The sequence below is a fragment of the Dipodomys spectabilis genome, unplaced genomic scaffold (genome assembly GCF_019054845.1).
Source record: "Dipodomys spectabilis isolate Male_0828 unplaced genomic scaffold, ASM1905484v1 ptg000024l, whole genome shotgun sequence".
Lineage (NCBI taxonomy): Eukaryota > Metazoa > Chordata > Mammalia > Rodentia > Heteromyidae > Dipodomys > Dipodomys spectabilis.
Window position 1 is genome coordinate 8,426,856 of NW_024870701.1, and position 24,320 is coordinate 8,451,175.

Genomic DNA, 24,320 nt, shown 5'->3' on the forward strand with positions numbered 1-24,320 from the left:
AACTATTTTGTACAAATCTTTTCTCCGAACCACAGTGCATCAATGTTTCCTTCTCTCCTTATCCTCTCATTCCCACAATATACCAATGTACCTTTCTCCTTAAATAAATATTTATATATATTTTATAAGATGGATTTCATTATTCAGTTTTTTTCATGTGCATATAATGGACCTCAATCAATCTATCTGTCTACTGATGTCTGTCTGCCTGTCTATCTCTCTCTCTGCCTGTCTATCAATCATCTATCTATCCTTATAGATCAGTTGCATTTCAGTAAATACAGAAAACATTTAAAAGTACTTTATATTGTACCACTGCATTGATGCACAGAATTTAAAAGTGCAAGTTCAGTTCTTGACACAGTCTACTAGTGTAAGGATACTTTGTATGCAGGTGGATGCAGACACTGGATGGTTACTAGATGGTGAAAAAAAAAAGAAAGAACAAGTTGCTCCAAATAGATACAGAAAAATCTGGAGACCTGTGTTCTAGGTCTGCCCCAATGCTGCGGATGACCAGGCTACCATCTTCTCATCTTTTAGGGAAGGTGGAAAAGAAGGCAGAAAAGAAATTCCTTTTCCCTCTCAGATTTTCTGAAGTGTCTAGAAGACACAGCCAATCCAACAAGCATTTATGGATCTATAACAATGCTAATTTAAGTTACATTATAGGATTTTTACAAAAGGATAAAACAAAGGCACAGCTGTTTTGCCTTTAATATTTAATTTTTTTGTGGTGCTATGAATTAAAAAACACCTCTTATCTCTACCTATTGAGTAGCTAGCTCATAACAATATTTGATTATGAGCATTTTATTATGAATATATTCAAATGCATGTAAGCATTAAGAAAATTGGAAAGCTTCATTTTTTAATAACACATTTCTCTCTATTTCATGTAGAACTATGTGGTGTCAAAACTCCCTATCATCTAGATGAGACCAGTGTGTTCCAAATCTCTACCTGAGGCAAAGGATTGGAAAGATCAGTTTTGACATTTTGGTCTGTTTTCTCTCTTTTTAAAATTAAAATTTCATTGTAAAGAGGGTTACAGTTACATAGTTAAGCAATGAGTTCATTTCTTTCTGAACAGTGTTACCCTCTCCCTTATTTTCTCCCGCTTTTACCCATCCTGACTCCCCTACCCACAAGTTGTAAAGTTCATTTCCAACATACTGTATAGTGAGCATCACTGTTGCATTGGTTCATCCTTTGTCTTGCTGTTTCTATGATTCCCCTTCCCTTCCACAAATCAGATAAACTTATATATAAGACAAAGTGCACAGAAATTAAAAAAGTGACAACCACAGGGGAAAAAAAGAAAGAAAAAAGAAATAATTGAAAACATTACAATAAAACACCTTTTGTTTCTTTCGTGGAGATCATTTTGATATGTATCATTTAATATGATCTTATGCACATAGCTATTGAGCCACTGAGATCCTCTCCGAAGAATATCCTTCTTTGTTCTCACTTTGTGAATGGTTAGGGTGCTGTTTAATCATATCTAAGTATAATTAATTGTCTTTTACTATCCATTGGGTTTACTTGTGGATTTATAGACATAGTATAGCTATTACAAATGAAGGAAAACATGCAGCTTGTGCTTCTTTGGGTCTGGGTTACTTTACTTAATATAAATTTACTTAAATCTCAAAAATTTAAACTCCTCAAAATAAATCTTCAATGAAACAGCAACCTCATTAGCAAGTGGGCTTAAGACTTAAAGAGAGGCTTTTCTGAAGAAGAAACAAGAATGGCCAATAGACACGTGAAGAAATGCTCAACATCTCTGGCCATAAAAGAAATGCAAATCAAAATAACATCGAGATTCCACCTCATCCCACCTAGAATGGCCATTATTAAGAAAAATAACAGTAACAGTTGTTGGCAAGGATGTGGCCAAAAGGGAATGCTATTACACTGTTGGTGGGAATGTAAACTTGTTCAACCACTCTGGAAAGCAGTACAGAGGTTCCTCAAAAGGCATAGAGCTTCCCTATGACCCAGCAATCCCACTCTTGGGCATTTACCCAAATGACCACAAACAGGCCCACACTAAAGCTACCAGTACAACCATGTTCATTGCAACAGTATTGACCACAACCAAGATATAAAATCAACTCCGATGCCCCTCAATGGACGAATGGTTCAAGAAAACGTAGTTATACACAATGGAATTCTATGTTTCCATCAGAAAGAATGGCATTGTTCCATTATCAAGGAAATGGGAAGACTTGGAAAAATTATATTATGTGACCCAAGGAAACATGGGCTTCATGGTTTCCCTCAGTTGTAAAGACTATTTTTTTTTTCTCTCTCTCTTTTTGTTGGTCATGGGCTCGAACTCTGGGCCTGGGCACTGTCTCTGAGCTCTTCAGCTCAAGGCTAGTGTTCTAACACTTGAGCCACACAGCACCATTCCGGTTTTCTAGTAGTGTATTGGAGGTAATAGTCTCATGGACTTTCTTGCCAGGCTGGCTTTGAACTGAGATCCTCAGATCTCAGGCTCTTGAGTAGCTAGGATTATAGGCATGAGCAACCAGGGCCCAGCTTATTTTCTCTTTTATACCCACAACTAGTAAATAACTCCTGGTACATAGAAATTGACTGCTATTATTAGTTTTTATTCCTGAACTGGAGCTGAAACTCAAGGTCTTGTACTGTCACATGGCTTTTTCACTTACAGCTGGTGTGATACCACCTGAGCCACTCATCCAGCTATTTGCTGGATAATTGTAGACAAATGTCTTGATGGTTTGTCTACCTGGGCTGCCTTTAAACCTGGATCCTCAGATCTGAGGTCCCTGAGTAGCTAGGACCATATTCCCAAGTCATTAGTACCTAAATTGACTATTATTTTGAAAAGTACATTATATGCATGTATGAAAATTAATTAACAAAAACTATTGAACTCATTTTCAACAGGAGATAAGAAAGAGTAAGGAAGGGTCAACATGACTAATATACATTTTGTGCTTTTATGGAAATATCAACATGAAAACCTCTATAATTAATATTACATGAAATGGTGATGAAAATGAAGAAATCAGGGGAAAAAAACCCATATTTGTCATGGCAAGAATACTGGAACATCAAGTTGACCCCTTTAAGGTATTTTCAGTATCTAATACAGTATTGTTAGCTGTAGGTACACTATTGTAGGGTAGATCTCTAGAATTTCCCTGGGGCTGAAGGGAGTGGGAAAGTGGGAGTAGCTTAATAGATGCTGGCTACAAAAGCACTGAACGAAATTTCTTTTGCCCTTACTCTTGTGCTTAGGGTCATGTCTGATCTCCTCACTTATACCAGTCCTATCTTGAAGAGTTGAGATAGCTTCATCTAACTAATCTGTGTTTTTACTCTTATGAATTCTGAAACCAAATGGTTAACATGAATCTTAGTCACATTGGCATTTACATTTCTATCAGCAAACATGAACTGAGTGTTCCCTTGTATCTGTCAGCTTATATGCAAATCTTTTCTTGTTCATCCAGAACAAAGATCCTCTTCTGACATTTCGTCTTGAGTGACAACGTTAAATTTTTATCATTTACTAGTGGAGACAGCATGATTTCTATCTTACACTGTGCCAGATATTTCTGCTGTTTGTACTGGACGTAATTAAACAGAAAAGATAATAAACACAAGATGATGGGGGCATCTGTTCGCTTGATCCATTCCTGCCACCAACCATTCCATTATATATTACTTAAAAACTGAACATAAATGAAATCCATCTTTCAGGTCATTTAGTTTTTGTTTGTTTAACTTTTACACTCTCCCAAAACCTATTGCCAATTCTTCAGCCATTCAGATGGTAAAATATTGCTATACAGCATATGTGTTGAGTGCTTCTGGAGAATTTCAGTGAAATTAAAACATTGCAATGATGATTAGGATGCCAAAAATAAGACATTACTGGTACTGTAATATGAAACCTGGATTTTGTCCACTGTATTAGGAACATGAGTTTATTTAAAAATTTTCTGCTGCAAAGTTAAAAGAAATTAAACTGATTATCTCTTTTGAGTCTCTTCATTAAATAGAGGATTTTTTCTTCTGTTGTAAACACTAGAAAAGTAATTTAAGTTCTAGAAATAGATTCATAATTTACCTTTAAAGTATTCAGTTCATTTGCAGTGGTTAAAATGAAGAAGAAGATTTTCTAATATACTCAGCAGTCCAAAATGCTATTGCTAATCACATAGTCATGCCTTTTGATGTGCTGGGTATTGTAGAACAGCCATTATTTTAACTAAACCATTAAAATATGTTTTAATGTGGCTATTAGTTAATATTTTAAGAAGTAACAACTATTATTACATTTGAGTTAAACATGTCACACAGTTTTGAATGAGGCATTGAAAAAATCATCATAGCAGTGATTCTGCAAGCATGTTTGATAAGGATACACTGAATGCTATCACTTGATAGTTTTCAAATGCTCTAGAAGTCAGTGTCTAGCTGCTTTTTCTAGCACACAATGATGGTTACTGCTAACTGTGTGAGGGGGCCAGGCTATCTGCATACACTGGGAAGGCTCACTTTGTAGTAGCAAAAAAGAATTGCAATATTCCTTAGCAAAGTTCTCCTGTTACTTTGCAAAAGTTGGAGAGCCCTATATCAATGACAAATGAGTGACTGTAATTGTACTGTTTTGGTACATTTATTTCTCTTTGACCCTTATCTTATAAGCTACTCTTTTCATTACAATATAAATTTTGGCACACACAACTTATTTCTGCAATATTTTCAATATTGTTTGGTTAATGTTTTTGAATTACGATCATTTTTTTTGCTTTTAAAAATGTAGCTACTCAGATGCTAGTAGCTCATGCCTGTAATTTTAGCTACACAAGAGGCAGAGATCAGAGGATCACAGTTTAAGACCTGGGTAGAACAGTTTATGAGACAAGACTAACTTGCAAAGAGCCAGTCTAGAAATGTGGCTCAAGTGGAAGAATGCCAGCCTAGCAAGAAACCTGAATAAGCATGAGACACTGAGTTTAAACTCTAGTGCTAAGAGAAAGACAAACAAAATTAAATGCAGCTACTGAAAATTTGAAATTTAAATAAATGGCTTGCATAATATTTAAATTGGATATTGCTTATCTAGGAGAAAGAAAGAAGTTAAAAAAAGAACCAACAACAACAACTAGGAATAGCACCAAAAAACCAAGAAATATGCCATTATGGAATTTGGAAACTTACAAATTTATTTAGGTGGTAGATACCCTGAGTTAAAATATCATATTGTATGATCAATTCTTCTTCAGAGTATTTAGCAAACAATTGAACACATAATGTTGAAACCACTCATATCCACTACATCAATGTTTACTATGGTCAAAAACTAGAAACAACATTATCCATCCATCCATCCATCCATCCATCCATCCAACACAATCATCCTTCAAAAGATGAGTGGGTAAATAAAGCATATTTTGTTATTATAAATATTATAAATGAATATTATGTAGCCCACAAGAAAGATGGCAATTCTAATACACAGTATAATATGCTTAAAAAGTAGGCATTTAACAATGTTATATTGAGTGTTATGGACATAGGGATCAAGACAATGTAGTATATATACACTATAGGATTTTGCTCATCCATTGCTAAGAGTGATATTGTATAATATGCAAAGAAATGGAAAGACCTGAACAAAATTATGTTGAGTGAAGTCAGTCAGGCAGAGCCAAAGGTTGCATCTTTTCCTTCATGATTAGAAGCTAATATTAGTTTTTAAACATGCAAATAAATAGGTGGTATGCAAGTGTATGCAAATCTATTTATTTCCTGAAATATTATGGTGGCAAGGAAGAACTCAAATAGTCTAATTTTTTAGAAAGGTAAAGTCCAACTTCAACAAAATAAACACCAGGAAATGGGTACTTGAAATGGATGGGGTGGAGTCAAGGGGAGAGGGATAGATAAATAAAGACAAGTGCAGGTGAGCTATTGATAGAGTCAAGAATTCAGTGTATATCCGACAAAATTAACAAGACTGAAGGAAGTAGTGGGAGGGATGGGTGAGAATATTGACAGGGCTAACATTGGTTAAGATGCTTTGTACTCATAAACTGCCTTGTTAAATGGCAGATATACAATATAAGATGCACCTTGATGCATGTCTAAAATAAACCCAGAAGAGTATGAACCCTAATTTTGTTGAGAGCTGTTTGGTTAATGTTCTGGCTTAAAAAGACTACTTGGGTACTCAAAGTTCATTTTGGGGTTAATTTCCATTTTAATTGAGAATTTCTTGTGGCTTAAATAAACCAGAATACATGATTTAAGACAAAAGCTGGAGATAATTTTGGTTAACACAAATATGAAACACCTGGCTTTTCCTTCTGGGTACAAGGACCATGGACATGCCACTTAAGAGTCAACACAGGTAGACGTCTCTTTCTCAGTTACACAATCAGACAGACTGCTTTAAGGTAAAATCTATGAGCTGACTATAAACAATATTTTTTCTCTGCCACCCAAAGAAGCCCTGTTTCAAGTGTCAGTGAATGCACAAATCTCTGTTCTTCCCTCTATAATAACAATCCAAACTAAACATCAAACGTGGAGGGAAAGATGCTTCATATCTGTACTTCAACTGTATGGTGTGACATGTCATTTTCCACGTAAGCTACTTACCATTTTAAGTTTGTTTAGTTTGCACGAACATTCTTTTCAAGAGCACTGTTGAATAATGAAATTTAAGGTATTTTCAAAATAAGGTGTCACAGTTTTGTTGTGATTCATTCTTTATGATAAAATCAACTGTCTGGAAAATGAAGTTTGGTTAAAAAATAGAGGCCTAGGAATTGTTCTTTTTTTTTTTTTTTTTTTGAACCAATAACCCACATGTATGTCCTCCATTTTGTGGGTGGAAAAAAATCTATAGAAGAGATTTTATTTCAGTCAATAATAAATGCCATTCTGAAATCACACACTCTGAGTAGATTGGTTATTTTTAAAAATAGAACTCATTAACACAGTTGAGAGAGCTAGTTCTTCAGGAAAGCTGCTTTGAAAAGCAAACGGCTGGGGATGGATTGTCTGGGAGGCCAAAGCAGAAAATTAGTAGCTTAGTAGTAGATGATGGATAAACATAAGACAGAGTTTATAATGACCTGGGCCCTTTGGGTATAGAGTATGAGGAAAGAATAACTTACTTCTCTTTTTTCATCTTGTGCTTGTGTCTGGGTTCAAAACCCAACTCTAGTGAACCAAGTGACGATGACCACTTCACACTTGAGGACAGTGGGAAATGCCTGCGCTGGGATCCAGGGGTACATTGGTCATTTTCAAACCTGAGCAGATTCCTAGTTTGTCATTTTACCAATGTCCATGGTGTGAACATGCCCACCACAGTCAATCTGAAGCTGCCTTCATAGTCTCAATGAATACAAAAGAGGGAACCGATAAGTATAGCCAGTTCTTCTCCATATCTTTCCACAGGTTATAAGCTCTTTTAGCAACTCACTGCCTACATGCTGTTAATCTGGTTCCTTTAGTTAACACATGTGACCTCAAATTCTTAATTTTTAAAATGTTGACCTTAAACAAACCTCACAAGTTCAGTTTAAGGGTGAAGTAGAAGTAAAATGAACACAGAGCTTGAAATAAATAATAGGTGTCAATTCCTTGCCTGATGACTAAGATTCCCTTTCTTTCCCTCAACTCATCTTCTTACTTTTCTTTTCCCTTCTCCTCCAAATTTTTGAAAAATCAGTATTCATTACTCATAACCACTGCTTGGGTTCCACTTACAGAATTTCTGAAAAAATTATTTCTGTGCTATTAGATATCCCCCCCCCCCCCCATCTAATGGCAATTTTCCAGTGATTCTTTGCTCTCTATGTAGAACTGGCCAGTCTTTTCTTCAAATTCTCTTCTCTTTGATTCTAAGGCCAAAGGCTTCCAGTTCTATAGGAAAGGTTAGATTGATCTTTTTAAGACTCTCAGGGTCGTAGACCGCATCTTTCTAACCCAGGTTTTTCCGGTCTGCATCCTAGCTTGGCTGAAAGCTACTTATACTGTCCATCCACAGGAACCAGTCCAATTTTGTCTTCCAATTCTGGGAGAGCTGACCGGTGTTAGCAAGTTCAGCATGCAAACAAAAGTTTGAGTAAAGCAGAGAAAGTCAGATAAGGTGATGTTAATGAAATGAACCCTAAGATACGTATTCGAATGTTTTTTATTTGCTTTCAAGCGATTGTTTATGATACATTCATAAGATCATTTCTTTTTTACTTTGTAAGTCCCTCTCCCATTGTATAACAACTGCTTTCACTGTATTTCATGTCGGTATAATTTGTGGAGTGGAAGGGGAAAAACAATTCGTTTAAATAGGGATACAGGTGGACCCATAGCAAAAATGCGATGTACAAGTCGTTATGTCCAAAACGAACTTTACAACTTTGGTTTGTGAGTGGTGGGGGGTATGGGAGAGGGGAGGACTGTGGGGGAGGGCAGGAGAAGGATGGGAAAAGATGGGAATGGGAAACAAAGAGGACGTTACAATACTTTATTTAAAATGTACTCATTATCTTGCACATGTAATTGTAACCCCTCTGTACATTGCTTTCAAAAAAAATAAATGAACAAATAAATAAAAAAAAAGACTCTCAGGGTCTCATTTCTCTTATATATTTGTTAATATGTGTGATTTTTCCAAGAATTCATTCTAGTTTATTCTCTTCTTGTACTGTCCATTCATTTTGATCTTGCTTACTCATAACCACGGTTTCAATTCTTATTCAGGCATCAGTGACTTAAAAGGCAAGCTGAATCCCAGATAGATCTCTGGAGTTACAGGGTGTCATGTCTGTATTCCCACTTGCTATCCAATAGTTTCAACAACTCTACATATCCCATACTATAAGCAATGTAAATATTAATTAACTTACTATTCACCCTGCCTGACTTCTATGATCTCTACAGTGGAGCTGGATCATAGGTGTAGATTCAGAATTTAATTCTGTTATCACTAGGTAGACAAATGACCTTGGTCATACCACATTTGAAGACACTCAAGGCTTAGATTTAGGGAAATATTGTTCAGCTTCACATTTATTTCGTATTTTAGGTTGGACAAGTAGGAATCATATATCTTCTCTACCGTATCCAATTCTACCTTGTAAATACACCTTTCCATTTATTTGATTTCCTTTCTAATGTTACTGTCTTAGTGAGGACATTGCAGACCTCATCTTTCATTCTTAGATAAATTAAAAGGCCATGCCTCTCAATTCTTTGACTCCTGTCATTTCCCTTACCAATTCACACTTATATAGATGATTGGAAAATGCAAACAGATATGGTAACTACTTTTATTACAAAATTTTTCAGAATCTATTACATGAAGTTCAAACTTCACAGAAGGGCACACATGATTCTCATAGATTCTGGACCATTTCTCCTTTTTAGCTGCCACTCCTGATATTTGCCCATTCATGAATGTGTTCAGTGTGTATTAATTTCTAGACTTTCTTTCGATATGCAATGCATTTTCTTGTTTTATGTCCCTGGAAAGTCAGTCCTTTTCCACTTTCTATCTGGTAAACTGCTACTTCTTCCATCAAGGATTAGTGCACGTTTCACTTCTTCCTGGAAGCCCTCTCTGAATTCCTCCGGATGCGTTGAGTATAACTCTCTAGAAGGCATTTTTCATATTCATCTCCTATGTCATTAGCTTTCACATATTCATACTGAAGATGTGGAGATCTGAACCATACAAACATTTACCAAATTTAATGTATCAACTTAGGAATGCCTCAAATTCATTCTCTGTAACCTTTGTGGTGCCAAATAAGATGGTGTAAAGATAATGGCTGTCATAGGTTGGAAATAGGTTTAGATGATAATGATTTTCATTGTAATAGTGGTTGTCAGAGTAAGAATGAAATGTATATAGAATTACAAAATATTGACGTCCAAAAAATTAGCGGGCTTTTGAAAACGACAGTATATTCAATTGTAACTAAAATTATAATATACTATTAGGCCTTTCTCACTCCTGTTTTTGAGAGTTTCCTTTTGGATAAGGGATAAGAACTGAAGCAAAAAACAGTACAACTGCAAAACCAGAAATGACACTGCAAAAAAAAAAATCACACAAAATGTGCTTTGCCTTGAAAATTTACATTCAATAAGTTACATATAGAAAAGTATGTTATTCACACACAGGTGGAAGATTTTTTTCAGTATTTAGTTATATTTCACATACTATTACTTAGTTATATTTTATACTTTCACGAGTGTTAGAATGTTTTAAAGTGGAGATGCTATTTGTCTTTCAGAACATTTCCAGGAAGCAGCAAACCTAGTCTAAAAGTAGGCAGCTAGGGAGAGAATTTGCAAAGCAGATGTTCTACAAGGTGCTAAACCTCCAATAATATACTTCACCTTTAAGCTGTGAAAACAACAACATTGTTCTCTATTGGTAACTTTTTGCAAATTATGCAAATGAACAAATGATCTCTAACTTTAAAGATGTTTAATGCCATCAGTGAAAATTTTTCAACTTTATTTTAAAATACTCAATATGGAGTTTACTAATTATTCAATTTTCTCTTCCATTAGGACCACTCTTCCTAATACTTAACTGAATTTGAAAGAATAAGTCATGTTGGAAACATTGAAGCAGTATACATTTGCTAGATGATATTTCCATAATTTAACTAAGGAAAACTTCTGGCAGTGTTTTGTAAACCTTAAGTAAAGGCGAAGCACTCTTGTTTGTAAGAATTTAATCTTTATATTTTATGCTATGTTGCTTTTTAATATCAAGAATTCCATGAACTTACTCCAATAAGTGTACTTCAAACTCAGTAGAAATTTTGTGGAAATTATTGATCATTTTTCTTCGGTTTAAGTTTCTTCTGTTTCACTTCATCAGTGAAAAAATTCAAGGGTATATAGTCAATGAAATCAAGGACTCAACTCTTCACATTTTATCAATTTATTATTATGCTGCATATGTGTGTAATTGTTATTTTTATATGTTTTTATTGTAGAAATACTATACAGAGCGGTTACTGTTACATAAGTAAGGTAATCAGTACATTTCCTTTGAAGCATTGATACCTCTTCCTTTGTTTTTCCCTACCATCCCTTCCCTCCCCACCTCCTCAACTCTTCCCTCCCCCACCCCAAGTTGTAAAATTCATTTTCAACATAGTCTTGTATATCTCATTGTTACAATGGGTCAATCTATATCCTTATTTGAGCATTTTGTTATTTCCTTTCCCCTCCCTAAATTAGAAAAATGTATATACAAGATGAGGGCACTGACATCAAATACAGTGAAAACAGGAGTTATACCATGGGGTAAAAACATAGAAAAGAAACAAAAAAATCACAGTACGTTTTAAATACACTAGAAACAATAGCAAGAAAGAAAACCACTTGGGTTCCTACTTGGGGTTCATTTTGCTTACATCATGTATATATGTGGCCATATATACATAGCTTTGTAACTTTTCTGCTTGTTATTGCAAATAAGAGAAACCATGGGACCTATGTTTTTCTGGGCCTGGCTTACATCACTTAATATAATTTTTTCCAACTCTTTTCATTTCCTAACAAATGGGGCAATGTCATTCTTTCTGATGGAGGCATAGAATTCCATTGTGTGTGTGTGTGTGTGTGTGTGTGTGTGTGTATAGTGTGTATATACAAGGCATCTGGGTTGGTTCCATATCTTAGCTATGGTATAATACAACAATAAACTTAGTTGTGCTAGTAGCTTTAGTATGGTCTTGTTTGTGATCATTTGGGTAAATGCCCAAAAGTGGGATTGCTGGGACATAGGGGAGCTCTATGCAGAGTCTTTTGAGGAACCTCAATACTGCTTTCCAAAGTAGTTGAATAAGTTTACACTCCCACCAACAGTGCAATAAGGTTCCCTTCTGTCCACATCCTCTCCAGCATCTGTTGTTATTAGAGTTCTTGATTCTAACTGGGGTGAGGTGGTATCTCAATGTTCTTTTGATTTGCATTTTTTTTTTATGGCCAAGGAAGTTGAGTATTCCTTCATATGTCTATTGGCCATTCTTACTTCCTCTTCAGAGAAGTCTCTCTTTAAGTCTTTAGCCTACTCATTAACTGGGCAGTAGTTTCTTTGATGATTTGTTGTTGGGGAAGTTAATTTTTTTGAGTTCTAAGTATATCTTAGATATGAGACCCTTGTCCACTATATAGCTAGTGAAGATCTTCTCCCAATCCATAGACTTTCTATTGATCTTGCCATGCAGAAACTCTGCAGTTTCATGCAATCCCATTTGAACAACCTTTCTTTGATTTGTTGTGTTTCTGGGTCTCTATTAAGAAAATTCTGGCCTGTGCCAAAGAGCCCTAGGGTTTCTCTTATTCCTTCCTGTAATGTTTTCAGAGTGTCTGCTCTGACTTTGAGGTCTTTGATCCATTTGGAGTTGATTCTGGTGCAGGGTAATATAAAAGGATCTAGCTTTAGTTTTCTACAGGTGAATAACCAATTTTGCCATTACCATTTACTGAAGAGGCTGCCTTTCTTCCATTCTATTCTTTTAGCTTCTTTATCGAAGATTAGCTGGCTATAGGTCTATAAGTTCATTTCTGGGTTTTCAATTCTATTCCATTGTTCCTGAGGTCTGTTCTTGTGCCAGTACCAACCTGTTTTGATTACTATGGCTTTGTAGTAGAGTTTGAAATTTGGTACTGATATTCCTCCAGTACTATTCTTTCTGCTAAGGATTGTTTTTGCTATTTGGGTTCTTTTATTGTTCCATATGAATTTTTGGGTTGCTTCTTCTATTTCATTGAAGAATGAGGTTGGGATATTAATGGGTATCACATTGAATTTGTAGATAGCCTTTGGAAGCATTGCGATTTTCATAATGTTAATCCTCCCAATCAGAAGCATGGGAGGGTTTTCCATTTCCTAATTTGTGCTTTAATTCCCTCTTTTAGGTTTTTAAAGTTTTTATCATAGAGGTCCTTCGGTTCTTTATTATTATTATTATTATTGTGAAAATACCGAACAGAGGGGTTACAATTACATGGGCAAGATAATGAGTACACTTCTTATCAAGCATTGTTGCCTCTTCCTTTGTTTTCCCTTCCCATCCTTTCCCATCTCCAACCGTGCCCCCCACCCCCCTCCCCCACCAAAGTTGTAAAGTGTGTTTTTCGACATAACAACTTTTACATCTCATTGTTGCAATGGGTCCACCTGTATCCCTATTTAAACGATTTGTTTTTTCCCTTCCCCTCCACAAATTATACCAACATCGAATACAGTGAAAGCAGGGGTTATACCGTGGGGGAGGGACATACAAAGCAACAAAGAAATCATCTTTAAATATGTTCGAAACAATTGCATGAAAGCAAAAATATTTGAATACTTATCTTGGGATTCATTTCACCTAACATCAACTTATCTGCCCTGTTCTGCTTGACTCAGACATATACTAGTTATTGCAAATAAGGGAAACCATGAGACCCATGTTTCTTTGGGCCTGGCTTACTTCACTTAATTGAATATCCTTGTTTCTTCAGTTAAGTTATGTCCTAGGTATTTTATTTTGTGTGGGGCTATCATGAAAGGAGTTGCTTTCCTAATTTCAGCCACACTCTTCTCATTGTTGGCATACAGAAAAGCCACTGATTTTTTTTTTGGGGGGGGGGTCCGGTCCTGGGGCCTGAACTCTGGGCCTGGGCACTGTCCAGCATTTCAGCTCAAGGCTAGCGCTCTACCACTTGAGCCACAGCGCCACTTCTGTTTTTTTTTTCTTTTTGCTTATGTAGTGCTGCGGAATCAAACCCAGGGCCTCATGCATGCAAGGCAAGCGCTCTACCACTGAGCCACCTTCCCAGTCCCCCAGCATTGATTTTTGAGGGTTAATTTTGTACCCTGCTACTTTGCCAAAGGTTTGAATCAGCTTGAGTAATTTGGGAGTGGAATCCATGAGATTCTTTACATACAAGATCATGTTATCTGTGAAAAGGGAGAGTTTTATTTCAGCTTTCCCTATTTGTATCCCCTTTATGTTTGCATCGTGTCTTATTGCTGTAGCTCGGCATTCTAATACTAAATTGAAGAGAAGTGGACATCCTTGTCTTGTTCCTGAATTTAGGTGAAATGGCTTTAGATTTTCACCATTAAGTATAATGCTGGCTATAGGTTTGTCATACACAGCCTTTATTATATTGAGGAATGTTCCATGGATTCCTAGTTTTTTCAGAGCCTTCATCATGAAAGGGTGTGTCTAATTGTTCTTACCAAGTCATGTAGACAAATTTTATTTTGTTTTTTTTTCTGGCCATGTGTCATGAATAAGATATGGGTTTCCAATACAACATCAAAAGGCACATGTGTTTTTTTAAAAATGATAAAAAGTGAGACACCCTGTTCCACATATTCACTGTGTGTTATTGCTGAATTGTAGAAAACAGAATCTGTATGATCTGAACAGACTAATAGACTACAAGAGACCAGTTCTTTTTTTTCATCATTTTTTTTTTATAGTCACAATTGAGCTTCAATAGATCAATGAGTAGAATGCAAGCAGTAAGTTTTAACAGGGAAGTTGCAGGGATAAATAAGTTATTCACTTGTCTTCATGGTCCCTTAAATTAGGAAGGAGAAAAATGACAAGGACTTAGACTGCTATCCACTTTTCGATTAAGGTGGACTTTGTCTTCTATTTACTATACTCACTGTAGGGAAGGGTTCAAAACATCTTATTTCCACCCATAGGCGTAAAAAGTCAGGAGTTCCAGTGCTTTTTCATTGGAATGACCCAGGTATTATAAAAACTGTGGGCTAGTGAAATTTTGGGAAGAGTGGTTCGTAGACTCACACAGACACACAGACACACACACACATTCACAATATCTCTGCAATTAATGGCAATTTCTGGGTGTTCTGAGTATCCTTTCAGAGATAGGGATAAAAGCAGGAAATAAAGCTGGAGCCTAATTAGACCAAATCTTACCTGAAGTTGATTTTTGTTCTCTTTTCTTCTCCACTCTCCCTGAAATGAGAAGTGGCAGATAAGTTGCAGTGTGGGGTCGGGGGAATATGCTGTACTTAAGATGAAAGCTAAATTTATGGCACTTTCCAAACAAAACCATTATTTCAATCATGTCCAATGTGACTATAGAGATGACCATGTACAGATGATGATGAGGGACAATTCTTTCAAATAAATTCATAAACATAAAAGCCTTGTAAAGTATGTGATAATTATGCTGTTGGGTTTTAAAAATCTTATTACTAAGAGTTGTTTACTAAGCAATAAACCTGCAAATTGCAAATTCCCATCAATAGCAGTACAGAGGAGGCAAGTAAAAACAAATAACACCATGACCTCTTTAATCTATTTGAAAGACAGAAAGCATAGACAATATTTTATGAAATAATACATACATTTCTTCATGCCCAATGTTTAAAGATATAGGAGGGTGATTCAATTATTTTGAAAAAAGGGGGAGTGCCCATGAATTGACAGAGAAAGTGATGTTTGATTTGGACCATGAGATGTACATGGGGTTTAGGTCATTTGACTTCTGGCAAAGAGAGTATAGTGTGTACTAAGCAGACAAGGAAAACAGAACAAGTACATCCATTTAGAACTTGCTTTAGAAACCTACACACACATAGCAGTGCATAGGAAGAGGACTATAATAGGATATTGGCAGTAGGTAATGCAAGCATGGGCTGGGCCATGACACTGGGAATGGTGAGAAAGAAAGGAGTGGATGCTACAGATGATGGGGAGCTCAAAGTTACAGAAATCAAGTATTTGTGAAATATGAATGGCCAGGGGAAAGAAGAGGTCAAAAGTTATCTTTCATGAGACAACGATAAAACAGGATGGGAGGTAGAAATGAGTTGAAATCATAGATGTAGGGATTTCTCACCATGAGTAGATTGGTGAATTTAGGGGTTCAACAGGGAGATAAGGCAGACAGGGTAGATGAATAGGGTAAAGCCAATACACAAGCAACAAAAATGCTACTTCTGTTCATCAAAGTAGGCATGAGAAGACAGAGGAAGCAGAGATCCAACGGGCTCCATGAATGCCACTAATAAAGGTTCAGGGTGTTTGTAGTGGGAGTTCCTACAGCATTGTGCATCACCGAACTCAAGTTGTGGTTACTGGCCCATGCAGAAGTAGGTTTGGAAAAGAGGAGCTAGAGGAGAGGAGAGAGATGAAGGCCTTGATAGTAATTGGGTAATGAAGATGATGCTGAGAATAGGTCTTTTCAGTTATGAGACATGGCAGCATCAAATGAGAAGACAGGCTAATTCTTAAGACTATCTCTCATTTTCTTGTCATCTACCAAGTTCTCCCAGTTTTTGTTAGCTATGGAAACACATAGAAGCTATGCCTTTTCCCATGTGTTTCTACAAGCCTCTCACATCTTTAAAAAATGCTAAGATATCCTAAAATATAAGGTGGAAAATCCTACAATAATCCTATACAGTGGAAAATGTGTAATTTTCCTGCATGTAGCTGTTGAAAGTATAAGATTCATTCAACTGGTACCTTGATTAATTCTGCTCATTTGGGCAATTTCCAGAAAATTTGTTTGTTGCAATTTGTTTCAGTGACTCAAACAGATAAATGGCATGAATGGTCCATTTAAAACTCTCATTAATTCCCACACATGATGGGTAAACTCCTTACTTAAGTTTTCTAATGGGTGAGCCACTGTATATTGTTTTATTATACACCTGACACAAGTTCATGAACTTCAAAAAGTGAGTATTCAAAACTCAACACAGTGAAATATTTACAGTAAAACATCTTTATGGAGAGTCTTTAATTTGTATTAAGATTGGGCTAAAAATACAAGAGGATTGACATAATCCCCTGTATTCTATCCAAGCACAGTGTAATCAAGCTAGCTCTCGGTAACAGTGCATACTGTAGAAATTACTCAGATACATGGAATTTGAACAGCACATTCCTGAGCAACACCTAGGTCACAGAAGAAACTAAAGAAGAAATTAAAAAGTTCCTACCATTCAATGAAAATGAATATACATCACAAAGAAACCCATGGGACACTGCACAAGCAGCCCTGAGGGGAAAATTTATTGTTCTCAATGCACACATCAAAAAAATAGAGACAGATCAAATAAATAATCTCATGTTGCAACTAAAACTGCTAGAAAAGCATAAAAAAATTGAACCTAAAGTTACTAGACAGACCAAGATAATCAAAATAAGAGCTGAAGTTAACAAGATAGAGACTAAGAAAACTATAGATAAAAGTAATAAAACAAAAACTTTTTTAAAAATCAATAAAATTGATGGACCTCTGGCAAGATTAATAAAAAAAGAAAAGAGGAAACCCAAATCAATAAGATTAGGGATGCCATGTGAAAAATTACAATAAATACCCAAGATATCCAAACGATTATAAAGAACTATTTACAGAATCTATACTCACTAAGGAAGAAAAACCTAGAAGAAATGGATGAATTTTTAGAGAAATATAAATTGCCCAAACTGAACCAAGAAGAAATAAATCAATTAAATAAGCCAATATCTTACAATGAGATAGAGGAAGCAATCAGCAGTCTTCCAACAAGGAAAAGCTCAGTGAAACAAAGGGTTATACCATGGGGGAGGAACATACAAAGGAACAAAAAATCACATGGTACATTATAAATACATTAGAAACAATAGTAAGCAAGAAAAAAACCACTTGTGTCCTACTTGGGGTTCATTTTGCTTAACATCATCTTATATGGCCATATGTGCATAGGTTTTGAACTTTTCTGCTTGCCCCAGACCTATACTAGTTATTGCAAATAAGGGAAACCATGGGATCTATGTTTCTTTGGGCCTGGCTTACTTCACTTAATATAATTTTTTCCAAGTCTTTCCATTTCCTAACAAATGGGGCAATGTCATTCTTTCTGATAGAGGTATAGAATTCCATTGTGTGTGTGTGTGTGTGTGTGTGTGTGTGTGTGTGTGTGTGTGTGTGTATCACATTTTCTTGATCTATTCATGTACTGAAGAACGTCCGGATTTGTTCCATTTGATGTTAGTTCCCTGCATCTTGTATATACACTTCTCTAATTTGGAGAGGGGAAGGGATATAAACAAAATGTTTACATAAGGATACAGGTTGGCCCATTGTAACAATGAGATGCACAAGACAGTATGTTGAAAAATGATCTTTACAATTTAGGTGGGGGTGGGTAGGTGGGGTTAGGTGGGTGGGTGGGTGGGAGTGTACTTGTGCAAGTGGGCGGGAAGGGATGGTAGGTGAAAAAGGAAGGAGGAGGTAACAATGCTTGATAGGAAATGTACTCATTACCTTGCTCATGTAACTGTAACCCCTCTGTACAGTATTTTTACAATTAAAAAATGTATAAAAAAAAGCCCAAGACCAGATGGATTCACTATGGAATTCTATAAGACCTCAAACTCTTCTGAGAAATAGAAAAAGAGGAAGCAATCTCAAACTTATTCTATGAAGCCATTATCACACTCATTCCCAAACCAGACAAAGACAACAAAAAAAGAGAATTACAGACTAATCTCCTTGATGAACACTGATGTAAAGCTCCTCAATAAAATTTTAGCCATCAGAATCCAGAAACATATAAAAAATTATACATTACGATCAAGTAGGCTTTATCCCAGAGATGCAGGGATATTTTAACATATGTAAATCAATAAATCTAATTCATCACATAAACAGATCTAAGGTAAAGAACCACATGATTTTCTCCATTGACACAGAAAAGGCTTTTGATAAGATACAAAATTCACTCATGTTAAAAGCTCTGGAGAAAATAGGAATAGAAGGAACATTCCTTAAAACAATAAAAGCCATATATGACAGACTAAGAGCTAATATTATATTTAATGGGAAAAATACAACCAATTTTTCTAAAATCAAGAAGAAGGCAAGGATGCCCACTGTCTCCACTCCTCTTCAACATAGTTCTGGAATCCTTAGACAGAGCAATAAGGCAAGAAAAAGACATTAAAGGGATCCGCATAGGGAAGGAAGAAGTTAAACTACCCCTTTTTGCAGATGGAACATGATACTACACCTCCATGATCCCCAAAACTCCACCCCCAAACTCTTAGAATTTATAAACCACTTTGTCAAAGTAGCTAGATACAAAATTAAACCAAAAAAATCAGTTGCCTTTCTGTACACTAACAACATTCCAGCAGAAAGGGAAATCAAAGAAATAACCCAATTCAAATAACCTCAAAAAATATTTAGGCATTAACCTAACCAAAGATGTAAAGAAAGTATTTTTTTTTAATTGTGAAAATACCATACGAAAAACTAAAGAAAGATTGTTTTAAATGAACCATGTGATTTTATTTTTTATTGTTGTTGTTTCCTTTGTATGTTCTTTCCGCTATGGCATATTCCCTGTTGTCACTGTACTTGATTTTGGTGCCCTGCATCTTGTATATACATTTGTCTAATCTGGGGAGGGGAAGGGGAACAACAAAATGCTAAAACAAGGACACAGGATGACCCATTGCAACAAGGATACCCACAGCACAGTGCATTGGAAACTAACTTTACAACTTTGGGCAGGGGAAGGAATGGGGGTCGGTGAGGTGGAGTGTGGGAGGTAGGGGATGGAAGGGGTAATGGGACAACAACAATTAATATACTCATTGCCTTAGTTATGTAATGTAACTGTAACCCCTCTGTACAGCATCTTTACAATAAAATAAAGTAAAATAATTTTTTTTTTTAAAAAAAGAAATCATAGAGGACATCAGGAAATGGAAAGACCTTCCATGTTCTTGGATAGACAGACTTAATATAGTGAAAATGGCAATACTGCCAAAATTGATACAAAAATTCAATGCAATTCCCATTAAAATCCCAATAACATACTTTACTGAAATAGAGAAAACAATCCGAAAGTTCATATGGAACAACAAAAGACTTAGAATAGCCAAAGCAATTCTAGGCAAAAACAAACAAACAAACAAACAAAAAACAAAAACAGGAGGGATCATAATACTAGACTTCAAACTCTACTGTAGAGCCATGATAACAAAAACAGCCTGGTACTGGCACAGAAACAGACCCAAAGTCCAATGGAATAGATTAGAAGTTCCAGAAATAAAACCACACACTTACAGTCAGCTGATATTTGACAAAGGAGCCAAAGACATACAGTGGAAGAAGCATAGCTTCTTCAAGTACTAGTGCTGGGAAAACAGGGCGGCCACATGCAGAAAATTAAAGTGGACCCCAGCCCGTCACTGTGCACTAACATCAACTCAAAATCAAACCTGAAACTCTGAAACTACTGGGGACAGAATAGGAAAGACACTTGAATTTATAGGCACAAGCAGGAACTTCTTGAATAGAGTTCCAGGGTCACAACAAATTGAAGAGAGACTCGACAAATGGGACTACCTTAAAATAAAAAAGTTTCTGCACAGCTAAAGACATACTAGAAACTAGAAAGGCAACCAACTAACTGGGAAAAATATTTACCAGCAATATCAGACAAGGGATTAATATCCAGTATGTACAGGGAACTCAAGAAACTAATCCCTCCCAAACCTAACAAACCAATTACTAAATAGGCAAGGGAGCTAAAGAGAGACTTCTCAGAAGAAGAGATAAAAATAGCAAAGAAACACATGAGAAAATGTTCCATCATCCCTGGCTGTAAGGAAAATGCAAATAAAAACAACCCTGAGATACCACCTTACCCCAGTCAGAATGGTCTGCATCCCAAATTCAGCCAACGACAAATGCTGGAGGGTACGCAGAGAAAGAGGAACCCTATTGCACTGCTGGTGGGAATGTACACTAATACAACCACTTTGGAAAGCAGTCTGGAGGTACCTCAGAAAGCTAAATATAGATCTCCCCTACAACCCACCCATACCACTCCTAGGCATCTACCACGAGTAACAGGAACTAAGATACAAGGGCACATGCAATTCCATGTTTATTGCAGTCCTGTTCACAATAGCCAGGATATGGAAAGAACCCAGATGCCCCACTAAAGATGAATGGATGAATGGATCCAAAAATTGTGGTTCCCATATACAATGGAATATTATGCAGCCATTGTACAGGACAAAACAATGGCATTCACAAGGAAATGGATGGAACTAGAAAAGAAATAATTTTGAGTGAGGTAAGCCAAGAGCAAAGAGACAAATAGCACACGGTCTCCCTGATATGTGGATGTTAAATACAAAATGTAAGAAGATAGGACAAAGTAAACAGGACTCAAGAAATAAATGACCTCCAATCATCTTGTTATATCATCACTAAATGACCCCATGCTATTGACTACTTATATGATATATATGTGCACATCTGAGGGAAACTAGGAGGAGGACACAGAATCAGAGGGAAAAGGGAAAACATACAACAGAGGGCCCATCAGCTGCACTGGACATTGATGAAAACGAACTAAGCAACTCAAGAGCAGCGATAGGAGGGAGAGGATGAGAAGGATAGAGGGAACAGCTAACACCAAGCAAAAGGAAAGAAATGTACATACCACCCGGTGTGGAAGAAATAGTTGTATTGTCAAAGCTCATAGAATTCACAAACTTTATAGACCACAATAACGACAATTTGCCTCATGAAAGTTAGAATGTGTTTGTGACTTTAAGTATCACTATCTCACAATACTGTAAAATTTGTGTAATCAATCACAATAAAAAATTATTCTAAAAAAAGATGGAGTTTAATCAAAAGGGAGTGTATCTGACACAGTAATCACAGTGTTGCCGGAGTTGCTCATTTTCCATTCTCTCTATACACATGCCCTGGGTCAGTTCCCCTTTTCCATTGAATTAGGCTTGTATAACCTATAGGATTTTTGCAAAAATAATAGAGTATGGTTTCAGGGATTGTGCCTTAAAAGAATTGCAACTTTCACATTGTTTTCTCTTGTATCCTACCCTCTTGGGGGAGCCAGATAAGATGTTTAAGGACACACAAGCAACCCTAAAGAGAGATCCATGTGGTAGGGGGCTGAGGTGTCCTGTTCATAGCCTAGGAGGAACAACAGTTTCCTGCCAGTGATCAGTGTGTGTCTTCCAGGCAGAGGAACAAAATGTTCACCAGCCATCAATCCTGCAGGAGACTATGCCTCTGGCAGCCGGCTTGACTGTGACTCCATGGGAAATAGGGACTCAAGGCCATTCATTTCCATACTCAGATCTGCCTCCACAGAAACTGTGGGAGGTGGTAACAGCAGATTGTTGTTTTCAACTGGTAAATCCCGGGAAGATTGTTAGTTTGTTTGATGAGCCTGTCTTAATTCATCATATACTTACTGTAACAATCCTTGAACGCAAATCACCATCTTCCTGGCTATGTGGTCTGTCTATTAAGGTCAGAACACCCTTCTCTGGAATGCCTCAAGGATTAAGTTATTTGATTTTGTGAGTTAGAACGGGTCAGAAATACACAAAAAATTAACATGACATTTTGCACTCCAGTGTTTCAGAAGAGAGACTGGAAGACATTATTGAAAGGTTGTTTTATTTTTTTTTGGTAGACTTTAAACAATTATTGGCTCCTGTGTTATACGAAGAAAAGTGTTACATAGAACATGTGAATGCCATGTCAGAGTTCCATCAATTGGGGTTTCCTTTCACTCTCATTATCTCTCACTGCGTGGATGATCTTAACACATTCCTTTTACATTGACTTCCGCAGCAAGACAATAGTGTGGGACCTACACCTTTAACTTCAGAACCTACTCAGGTTTTACTGAGGTTTCTACTAGAAATCTCCCCCTACGTTTTCTTTTTAAATATTTTTGTTATCTTTATGTAGTTGTACAAAGGGGTTTCCATTCACTGACGCAGCTTATGTATACAGTCCATTTTGATCTCTGTCATTCCTTTCAACATTATCATCCACTCCTCCCAACCTACCCTTCCTTTACCTATCTTGATTTTAGGTTATGTATTGAATTTTTTTGCCTTGTAACAAAGCAGTTTATGTGTGCAATGCCCCTTGATCTGTGCCATCAGTTCAATAGCTTCACCTCTTTTCAGCCCAACCCTTCCTTACATTCCTGAACTCTGTGGTGTATACAATGAATTATTGCCTGCCTTCTTCCCCCTCCCCCCTTTATTTTTCTACCCCTTTACGCTTGGCTTCACACTCCCCTCTTGCAAGTACCCATTTCCTGGTACTTATTTTGTTAGACTTTGTTGACTTAATTATGTTAAGGAATTATCTTTGTATTTTCTATTCACTGCAATGCATACCCTTAGCTGAAATCTTTCTCTCTGTCTACAGTGCTTCTCATTCCTGCCCCTCTTGGCTGCTTCGGCACCCAAACAGGAAAGTTTTCACAGCTACTCCCTTTGGCTCAGCCTATCCATTTCCCCTCTATAGGGCCTCTCAGGTCTATCTTCTTTCTCATTGCCTTCATCCTTATTTGTGAATTGGATTTCTTTTCTTGGGAGATCTACTTTCTCAAGAGTTCCAACTGGTTTTGGTGGTTTGTCCATACATGCTAAAGATTAAAATTCCCATTCTTTCATGTAAAATTAATGACTCTGATTTGAGAACTGATTGTCTACTGCCACCTCTCAAGTACCATCTAGAACACCTTACCCATTATGCCAAAAGGTGTACCTTGCACACCAGCTCCTTGCTTGCATTGTTTCTGCTTTCTAGATGTCCTGCCCTGTCATTTTTGTCTGTCAAAGCATCATCCATTCTTTAGAGCTTAGTGCAGACAGCAGTGCTCTGTGAAGCTTCTGTCTCTCTGGGATAGTACTCCCATCCCCCAACTCCCTGCAGAATGGAGCACAGAATTTAGTCTTTACATGGTTCATATTTAGTTGCATTGAGTCCTGTCTTTCTACCTCCTGGTAAAAAGCAGCAAGCACTGAACAAAAATACATGACATTAAGTACTATGTCATGCTCTAAGCTATCTCAAGATGCTAAAGAACATGAAGGAAATTTTACCACTGCTACAATTTAGTGGAAGTACAACTAGCACAGAGCTTTTAGCCTATATTTATATTACAACTGACAACCTAGAAAACTATTCTATTGGAAAAGTGAACGATAAAATAACAGATAGGCTTTCAGAGTAATGAACATGCATTCTGTCCTAGTTATTCTCTATTTTATCACAGATTCTAGAGTAAAAGGAGAACATTAAAATACAGTTTGTATTTTATTTTGGTTTAAATAGAGATGTAGTGTTCTACCAATGAGGAATAAAACTATAATAATCTCATAAAAATTGAATTTGATTTGTGGGGGTAAAGCTTTTTTTTCCTTATATGAGAAAAAAATATATCTAATTGAACA

General features: G+C 36.5%; 1 protein-coding gene across 2 annotated transcripts in view; it reads right to left on the reverse strand.

The window, feature by feature from the left end:
* The window catches only part of Chst9 (carbohydrate sulfotransferase 9), a 229,525-nt gene that overhangs the window by 119,941 nt on the left and 85,264 nt on the right, over positions 1 to 24,320 (reverse strand). Inside the window, exon 2 of one of the 2 annotated variants that reach the window (XM_042675357.1) lies at positions 14,985 to 15,023. The exons of the other annotated variant lie outside the window; for it this stretch is intronic. Coding sequence (XP_042531291.1) covers positions 14,985 to 15,023 — 39 coding nt within the window. The remainder of the gene's footprint in view (positions 1 to 14,984; positions 15,024 to 24,320) is intronic. 2 annotated transcript variants of the gene reach the window in all.